The following is a 10,187-nucleotide window of genomic DNA, read 5'->3' on the forward strand; positions in this document are numbered from 1 at the left end:
CATTGGTATAGTACCACATATGGATATACAATATAGAGCATCTCATGACTCCATGAGGGAAAATAAAGAGAATTGGAGTAGTCAAATACTAAACATGATGAATGGGGCCAATGGGCATGGATAAAAAGGTTAACCTATTTGTATTTGGTTTTAGATTATCTTGATAATTCCAAGAAATTCTATTGAGAATAATGTGTCACCGATATATTGTACATTCAAGATAACGTCAACATAATGAACCTGTGGAATGTAAAGATTTTGGAATTTCATGAAGATGAATTGATATATTGTTTAGTTGGTGGGTTGTGGTAATCATGCTCCAATCAATGGTCTTTGCTAAACAAGCAATGGCTACTAGGTACACCATAAGGATATTCATACTTGTTTCTGGATCTGTAATTATGAGTTTTGCTGTGAATTAATGCTTTTAACTTTTTGTTTCCTTGCTTAGGCCTCTCACTCTTGAAATGTTTGGAATTGTCTGATACTAAAGTGGGAAGCAATGGACTCTGTCATCTCTCAGGTTAGTAATCTGCCTCTAGTAACTACCTGACGTGATATGCTTGGACTCAAACTGCAATATCAGCTCTTTAAATGCTTGTAGGTTCAGTTTCATTTTTATTTTTTTTTAAATGCCTTTTTGATTCCTTAGATTGGGGAATAACCTTTTCTTTGGTCTGCATGTTCTGCAAAGTTTGCATGTTGTAAAGCATTATTTCTCCTTCCTGCTTACATGCATGTTCTTTTTTTTTCCCACTCATTTATGATTATTTGCATGGAATTTAAATGTTTCTATCTTAGGTAGCTGTTTAACACAACAATTTGTTGTGAAAAACTATGACAAAGAACAACAATACGCAAACAAATATAGAAAACACATAAAACACATAATGATTTACGTGGTTTGGCCTAAAGTCTACATCCATAGGGGAAGAAGATGAAGAACTTATACTACTATTCAAGGAGTTTACAATCTGAAAACTTCCAAAATCCTTATGTCTCAATTACACCCAAAAAGGACTCTCTTTCTCAATCAAAATATCTTCCCATATTTTTCTCATTATATAAGAATATTTTATATAAGAAACTAATTGCTTGACTGTAAAATAAACATATTCCTGTAAAAAAAGATCTCATAATAAAATCATATTTTATAATAATCGGAAAGTACTTTATAATATCGAGGACTTATAAATTGACTCAAGAGAATTTAGGATACTTTCCAACCCAAGTTTCCTGGACAAGAATGGGAATCTAGCTTGTGATTATAACTTATATTGGAAGCTAGAAAAATATTTCAATCATGTTCCATCTGTTTCCGAAATCCAAAATTTATTGTGAGATTTGTGCATTGTTCATGTGTACACACTTTATAGAGCAGAGGCTTCCCCATTTAAATTGATCTTCAATTTCTTTTGGCTTAATCGTTCATATGGACTAGACATATGCATCAATTTATGTTATACTTATGCAAGGACATATGATTACTCAAAACATACCTAGCTGGATATTAAATTGGATAGGCATGAAATATCATATATTTAATAATTTGTCTGTGGTTTTAAGCCTCAAATTCCTATGCATATCTATTTATTGATAAGAAAAACAAAACATGTGAACAGAAATTGGATTAATGACAAAATAAAACCGGGCATTAAGATTTTCACTTCATACAACTCTTTGAGGGCACCAAATAAATGTAGGGACTAGGATGGTATTATTATTTTTTATTTGTTTGTTCTGATATATTTGTAGGTTAGAGTAAAAAATTATCAGAAGGTCTTGAATTAGACTGGGAGAATTTGTATTTGTGATAATCTATGACAACATATATCAATAATAAATAAAAAAGGTACTTTAGAATATCTCACCCTTTAGCAGGTAATAACTTGGTTCTTCAAGTACTTGTAGTATTAATAGATATTTCAGCTCTAATTTTTGCATTAGGAAAAAAGAATTAGACATTGTATTAGTTTATCGATCTAACAATAATCTTATCTCTATAAATGGGGGATAAGCAAAAAAAAACAGTAAAATATATTTTTTATTGTAATCACATTTTTTTTCCCTTTTATATTTTACTATTTTTCCTTATAAGAAAAAGGAAAGGGGCCTTAAAAGAAAGTAAAAGATTATTTTCTGACAGCCATTTCTTAATTAGATGATAGGAATATACTCTAGATGGGATCATGTGGATTATTGCCTGAAGCCTTGGTTAGTATTGAGTAATTTATACGCTATTAACTGAATTTGACATTATGCCTACATGTATGCAACTTAGCACATATGGAAGAATTAATGCTCAAGTATTGGATTGAGACCACTCTACTTAAACCATTTGTTCTTGTCGTGGTCAAAATTGAAGGAAAATTGCCTCAATGATTTATTTATTTATTTGATAGGAAAACAAACATGTATTAATAAGTACCTAACAAAAGAGGGAGGGTGCAACTCAAGCATATAGGTAGTGCACAAAATGCTAAGTAATATCGTTGCTAAGCTAACCAATCCCATACCCCCTCTACCATTGCTAAGCTATTATGAAACATGAAGAGGAAGGCCCGATGGTTTGGTTGTAAGGGAAGAAGGTGAGGGGCTGCGGCATGATCCAAAGGGGGTTTCCCTCTCTGAAAGATGATAGTGAACTGGAAGCCCTTGGCGACTTCTTTGTAATGCTGACTAAGGGGTTCGAGCTAGAGATCATGGCCTTTTTAAAAAGATGAAGGCCAGAAAGGGGATGAAGGCTTGAGGAAATGTAAAGAGAGAGAAGAAAATTTGCTTGTCAAAATTCGAAAGAGAGCAAAAAGATTGGAGTGCTCAGTGAAATTTAGATGGGCTAAAGGAAGGTTGTTAAGGTTCTGATGCACTCTCAAAGGGCAGATATAGTTTGTCTACATGAAACGAAAAGTCAATTAAGTGGCAATTTAATGTACCAATTTATTTATTTACTTTTATTTATTTTAACGTATATATGTGTGTGTGTGTTTGTGTTGGTGTGTCTGTGGGTTTTGTTGGGTGGGTGGGGGGTTGGGGGTGTTCCCCCTTTGTTTTCTTGTTTTCTTTTAATGTCAAAGCATGGGCTTACCTGTGTTGTTTTCATTTCTTGTAGGTTTGACTAAACTTGAGAGCTTAAATTTGTCCTTCACATTAGTAACTGATAGTGGTTTAAAAAAATTGTGTGGATTGACATCCCTTAAATCGCTAAATCTGGATGCTCGCCAAATCACGGATGCTGGGCTTGCAGCTATCACCAGTAAGCATTTTCAGACTTTTAGTTATCACTGTTTGGATGTAAATATTTGCTTTATGCGATTTGTTTTGTGGAATCATCTGTATCATTATGCTTCATATTGTAGTTGAAATGATCGTGTTATATTTTCTGGATAAGATGTATGTTCTTTTTAATTTCATGTTTCTGGATTATGTTGACTGCTAAGGTGCTTGAGGTTTCCTTCCTCCTTACTGGTCTTTAGGCCACTAGAACAGGTCTTCCTCTGAGTCTTGAAAAATGTTTCTGAGGGAATGCATTTTGTAGTATTTGATGTTGTGCAAGACATGCTAGATGCATTGCGAAAGGCCTTTATACCTATGTTTCTTTTCTCTATGTAAGAAGACTGCTTTTTTCTAGTAACATAGCCTTTTACATAGGTGTGGGATTTGTGTTCATATGTCATGTTTGTGTTATGTCAAGATATATAAGCAACTAAATGGGTCAAAACTGAACAAATGCGATTACCAACCATGTCAAGAATATGAACTTGGACATGGCTTGATTTATGTTTTTTTCTTTCTTCCAATGTCATGGCCACCAAAAAGGGTTTAAGTTTCTCATGATCAAGAATCATTTGAAAAATCTAATCCTTTCTATGCACCTTTTTTTTTTCTCAGTAACAGAAGGAAAACAAGTTCTAATTTTCTTTTCCTTCATTATCTTGGTGTCCAAATGTGAGGGGCTTAAGTGAGGAAGCCCAACAAAGTGGGGCAGGGACTTTCAGCCTGTGCTTCTCTGCTTTTCAACAGTTACAAACAAGCAAAGAAATTAGAGCCCTTCTCTTTTCCCTTAATTTTTATAGCAAACAAACAGAATGAGAACAGAAGAAAAAAAGAAAAAGAAAAAAGGAAATCTCTATGGGAAGTGTCAGGAGAAGTTACAAGGTACAAAATCATGAGTTTGGGTGTAATGGTTTTTCCTCCAAAACACAAATCATTATAGAATCTAATTCCAACTTTTTCAATTGAGAAAAGTAAAGAAAGGAGTGTTTAGTTTCTCCAGCATTAACTTCATACAATTAGAGGAGATGGGAGTAGAGGACAGTGACGATGCAGTTGTTTGATGGAGAAGAAAGTGGGAGTGAATCTCACTTATGGATTAGCACCTAAGGGGAGCTAGGAGGGTGAGCAATTTTAGTGAGTAACCCACAAATATAATCTTCCCTATTTTTCCTTTTTCTCAATTTTTCAACAAACACATAAGCCATGTACTAATGAAATCAACTCTTTTTCAACATGGGAAATAAAGACTTGTTCACAAATATAAAACTCATGCTCTTAACTGAATTAAAATAGAAATTTTTTAAAGGAGGTTACAAAGACAAAGACATAATGATTTAATGTAGAAAATCTCTGAAGAGATAAAAACCTATGGGTCAATTACCATCACAGAATCCATAATGAAAAGAATACAAGGTTTTACCTAGCCCATGACCTCCAATCCCCTCCCAGATTGCTTATTAAGGACTGTAGGAAACTCAGCTTTCCACTTTCTTCATATGAAACCCTTTTGGAATCCCTTCAAACTCAATCTTGGCCTCTTCTTGATATCCAAGAATGCATTTGAGTTTTACTCAAGTAGATGAAGACATGGATTAAAATTTCGGTGAATTTTGTCAAAATATTGGTCAAAATACCATGTTTCAGTGCCCTCGATACAATATTTGGGATTGATAGTTGACCTGTGGAAAATTACCAATTTCTGGGCAATTTATGATGTTTTTTCGCCACATTCCTGATTAATCACTGATTTTTTTGGCAATCGTTTTGCTTCTTCTTCTGATGAAATGTTTCTTTTTAATAAATGAACAATAATTATTGGTATGTTTTGGATTTTCAAAGCACCTGATTTGAGTGTGACACCACTCACCCATCTTCTTTCTGATTCATGTCACATGAATTAGATTTTGAAACTTGTTGTAAACCACTGGCCATCCTTTTTCTAGATCAGTGTTAGTAACTCGCTTCTTTACATTACATTTATAGGTGGCCCACTAGTGTGAAAAACCTGCGATAACTTCTGATAGAACCATATTCTCAGACGATCCATACCTTCATCCATGCCAAAGAGCAAGTTCTTTAGTTGATGGTACAGAATTGGTAAAAAATGATTATCATTCATTTTAACAAAAACAAAATAATGAAGCAGGAATGTTCAGGATTTGGCACTTCAATGAAGATTGGGGTAGTTTTGTTGTCAGTGGTTTAGTGGTGAGTGGAAATTGGTGACTGAAGTTTTGGGATTGAATTATGGAGTGAGGATTGCTTTGATGATGCAAAATTTGGTCCAATTTATAGACAGAAAAATGTAAAAGAAGAACAAAAGGAAAAAACAAAAGCAGAAGGGAGTCTTTTTCAAGCAAATTGAACTTCTTCAATGAATATATGGAAAAAATCGTCTTCAATGAAATCAAAGTTTCAAGATGCAAGTTGTCTTTTAATGTTCACAAACCCCAATTAGATGATTTCAATCTTTTTACTCTCACAATAATTGATCCTATTTGAATAGCCTGACCATGAATTAAAACTTAAATGAGAAAAAGGCCCAAAGAGTTCTTACTAATTCACTGCTACAGCAATTCACCCTGGTCATGGGAACATTACCCCTGCTGTAATATTGCAGCCAGATTTATTATTAATAGGCCAAGATTTTGAATTGTCATTATGAGTCATGAACACAAGTATTATGCCTTTGCTTCAAGTTCTGGAGGTTTGCTCCATTATCAGGAGGCAATAGTCAATGATATTTGAACCCAGTCAATCCTGTTACCACACTGAACTAGGGAAGTTCAAGTACAAATTTAGCAGCATAAGGGGACACTTTTTGGGAGTGGCAACAAGAATTATAACTTAGCTGCATTAAGCTTTGTCTGTGTGCGTGTGGAAGTTCTTGTAGTTGATTCCATTTTGCTTGTGTCAAGGAGTGCTAACTATCTTGTGTTTCATTCAATTCAAGTTCTTCAATATGGCTTGCTATTCATGATGTGTTCTAATGTATATCAAATTCATGAACCACCATTTTATAGCATTATGCTCTAAGAGATGCATCGGTTTCACTTCATTTTTCTACCTTTTTTGATGCAGGTTTGACTGGGTTGACTCATCTGGATCTGTTTGGGGCTCGTATTTCGGATGCTGGAACAAACTGTTTGAGACGTATGTTGAAATATTTTCCAATTGCTTTCATTTAATCTTGTACCAACATATCTATTACATATTGTTCCTTTGGCAGATTATATATCTACAGAATCTTTCCTTGCTTAGCTGTTATGGTATCGCAAGTTCCCTGCTGCCCACAGTTTTGCCTGGGAAACCTGCATTTCCATACTTTGACCTCACAATTGTGCATGAGAGAATGGTCCTTTTACTGGTTTTGTGATAACTGTTCATGCATAACATTGTCCTTTTCTTTTATACTTTATAACGTTGAAGCATTTGTCACATTTATATTCCTTCATCTGGTGTGCAGTTTGTTATTGTATATAGATTACAGAACCCTAAACAACTTGATATGAGCCTGATGCCCAAGCCATCACTGCCAGCACTATGATTTTTCTATCCCCATAAAGTTTGCTTTCCCTCTGATCTCTTTTGTTAATTCTACATACTCTTCAGCACTGACAAATTACTTGGCTCAGGTGCCTATTTGTCCTTGGCTAGAGAAGCCTGAAGTTATGTTGCCTAGGTTTGGATGTGGGCATCGGGTGCTGATGTGTTTGCAAGTGTTTAATCCTTCACAATTAAAGATACAAGGACTCAGCTAAGAAGAATCTCAATAAATATATGAATGCTTGGATACAACATGATAAAAAAAAAAGGAAAAATCAATTAAAAATATATCACAAGCAAATAGATCTTTTTGATAGTGCTCCCTCTCATTTTTCTTTTATCACATTCCTTTTTCTTTTATTATCTTTAAATATTCTTATAAATATTCACTTTCATTCCCATGTCATGTTATGTTGATAAGTACATCGGTTGAAGTTGGAGAATCAGAGTATCATAGCCTCGAAGGAGTGTGTTCATGAACCATAAAATTTCCCAATTTCTTTTTGTATGAATTGTACTTGATATCTGTTAATAAATTAACCTCCGTTTTTTTTCCGGTTACTTGTGTGGTTAACAGTATCATTGCACAAATATTAGTAAATAAAATCGAAACTTAGGCTCTCAAAAATGTGTGCTTACGCACCATTGATAAAATACCTAAAAGGGACACAAGGGCTTACTTAAGTGGCTCAACTTGCATTGTATAGGTTTATCCAAGTATTTTACTCTCCTCCATGGTTTATACGGCATTAGAATAGGGATGGAATATTGTGATTAATTTGCATGTAAATAGTCTGACAAATTCTTTTAGCACTCCAAGTCTTCTCACTACTCTGTTTCGGTCTTGAATTAGACTTCAAGAACCTCCAGACACTAGAAATATGCGGTGGAGGATTAACCGACGCTGGAGTAAAGAATATCAAAGGCCTTGCTTCCTTGACACTGTTGAACCTGTCACAGAACTGCAACCTGACTGATAAAACCTTGGAAATGATTTCTGGTATTAGTCTCTCTTTACTTAGAACTTATGCTATTTGTTTGTATGTGCTCAATTAAACTTCATCCAGGACAACAATCAAAATAATCTCTTTGCACCTGGGTGATGGATATGATGACCATATCCCTGCTGCTTTGTTAGTGGGAAAGATTGTACAGGGACCAGTGATGCGCTAAGATTGGTGCTTACTGTGTGACCAAAGAGAGCTTTCTTACTACCAGTACAATAAGAAATTTTATTTGAAAATATTGTGCCAATATGCTATTTCTTGTTTGAGAAGCACCATTTGCTCGTTTCTCCAAATATTAAACCAATTTTCACTATATCAACGTTTTTTGAAGTTCAAAAGATATTAAAGGGGAGGTGGAAGTTGGTGGACCTCTTGGTTTGGGGTCTTTCAATTTTAGACCCTGGACATGTGTTGGACCTTGACACTAGTACCACATAACTGCATTGCTGGATGGATGATCATTGAACTGGGATGCATAGCTGGATGAATGATCTCTGGATGGAAAAATAGTATTTTTGGCTGGAATATGTATCTGTATTGTGGGATTGATGATCATCAAAATGGAAAAGAAAACTGTGGCTCTGAAGCCAAGTTGATGAATATTTCATCAAAATTATCCTCTTGTTGTACATTTATGCTCTCAGATGATAAATTGATCTTCAATTTTTGGCCTTTTGTGTTTCTCAATGTAAATGCAGGATTGACTGCATTAGTGTCTCTAAATGTGTCAAATTCTCGCATAACAAACAACGGGTTACAGCATTTGAAGCCTTTGAAGAATTTACTTTCACTATCCTTGGAGTCCTGCAAGGTGACTGCATCTGAAATCAGGAAGCTTCAGTCAACTGCCCTTCCCAATTTGGTAAGCTTTCGACCTGAATAGTTTGGGAACTGCTGAAAAATACTTTGTAAATTTCTGCTTTATACTTGAATAATTTCAAAACAGTCGAAAAATACTTTGTAAATTCTTGCTATCAGCCCAGGATAGCTTTGTTTATCTATTGTGTATCTATCTATCTAAAACCCTCTTCAGTACTGTACATACCGCATAGCAGAAATAAAATATGGATGGATGTAAATATAAAGCTTTGTTTATCTATTGTAAATAGATGCTTGTTTGGATGTAAACTACTGCTATGAATTGTGGAATAAAACAATTTCAAGCCATGCAGAATGCTGGATTCTGCTGTTGGATTATGAATATTTTCTTTCAGAATTTTTCTTGTGATTATATTGACGCTAGTTAGCTGTTATTATACCGCAATAAAACATTTCACACTGTAAATGAATCTCTCTACAGCGTTTGATTTGGTTATACAAGTACGTGAATCTCTCTTTTCCATACTCCTTGCAATAACATTCACCATGAGTTCATCATATGTATCAAATCCTTGCAACTCAAAAATATTTTTGAAAATTCGTTTTTATTCTACCATTAAATGAACTTTATAATTTTTTAGGCCACAGAATTTTCTATTTTAATTTCTCATATGCTTTTGTAGGAACTTCTATCTTTTGTACTCTTGGAAAAGAAAACGTGGGTGGTGTTATTCACTAGTGTAGTCAAACCTTCTACAGCATTCATTCTAAGAGTTATCATTTAAATAATTATTACCCAAGTTTTAAGCGAAACATTGTTATATTTCAATAAATTTCATTTCATTACTTCATTTTGCATGGGTTTTGGATCCTAACTCATTATTTTTTATCAAATCTTATACCCATTAGGGTGCCCAGTTACTTGGGACAAATGCCAAGATGTGTGGTAGAGATAGTTGGTCCTAGGTTCAATTCTTGTTCTTAGTTGAATGTCATGGATTACATGGTGCTGGTTGTGGTGAGTGTCAACAGCACCTGAAGGTTTAGGTCCTCATGGAGAGCCTGTTGTCCTCATGGAGAGTCTAAAAGGCTGGCCATTGAAGGTTCCTTATTTATTGTCAAGTGCTGGTTGTGGCGGGCGGGGACACTTCCATGATTTAGGTTCCCATGAAGAGTCGAATAGGCTCAGCCATAGAAGGTTACTAGGTAAAGAAATTTTTTTATCATATCGAATGTGATGCCAATCAAACCAAATATGAAGTCTTAAGTCCAGAGATGATCTTGCAATTTTAATCATATATTGATGCAACAGAATCTGCATTGAAATGCTACTGGCATTGAGAGCATGAGAAGATTCAAATGACCAGATTCGATAAGCTAAGTAGATATTGAGAACCCACCAGCCAGCAGCATTGTATGATATGTGTGCAGTTGTGCCACAGAGACTGTAAGAGAAGAGTCATGGCTGTTAATAGTGTTAATTATAGTTGTATGATAGTGTTAATTATACCATATGGCATTACAACAGAGGAAAGTAATAGG

General features: G+C 34.7%; 1 protein-coding gene across 2 annotated transcripts in view; it reads left to right on the forward strand.

The window, feature by feature from the left end:
- The window catches only part of LOC100243795 (uncharacterized), a 32,835-nt gene extending 23,808 nt beyond the window's left edge, over positions 1 to 9,027 (forward strand). For both annotated transcript variants that reach the window (XM_010658225.3, XM_059740518.1), the window contains 5 exons: positions 452 to 523; positions 3,110 to 3,253; positions 6,355 to 6,426; positions 7,673 to 7,819; positions 8,525 to 9,027. In XM_010658225.3, the coding sequence (XP_010656527.1) occupies positions 452 to 523; positions 3,110 to 3,253; positions 6,355 to 6,426; positions 7,673 to 7,819; positions 8,525 to 8,709 (620 nt within the window). In that variant the 3' untranslated portion in view covers positions 8,710 to 9,027. The remainder of the gene's footprint in view (positions 1 to 451; positions 524 to 3,109; positions 3,254 to 6,354; positions 6,427 to 7,672; positions 7,820 to 8,524) is intronic.
- Positions 9,028 to 10,187: the final 1,160 nt, after the last annotated feature.

This window comes from Vitis vinifera, chromosome 11, assembly GCF_030704535.1.
Source record: "Vitis vinifera cultivar Pinot Noir 40024 chromosome 11, ASM3070453v1".
In the NCBI taxonomy this organism is placed as follows: domain Eukaryota; kingdom Viridiplantae; phylum Streptophyta; class Magnoliopsida; order Vitales; family Vitaceae; genus Vitis; species Vitis vinifera.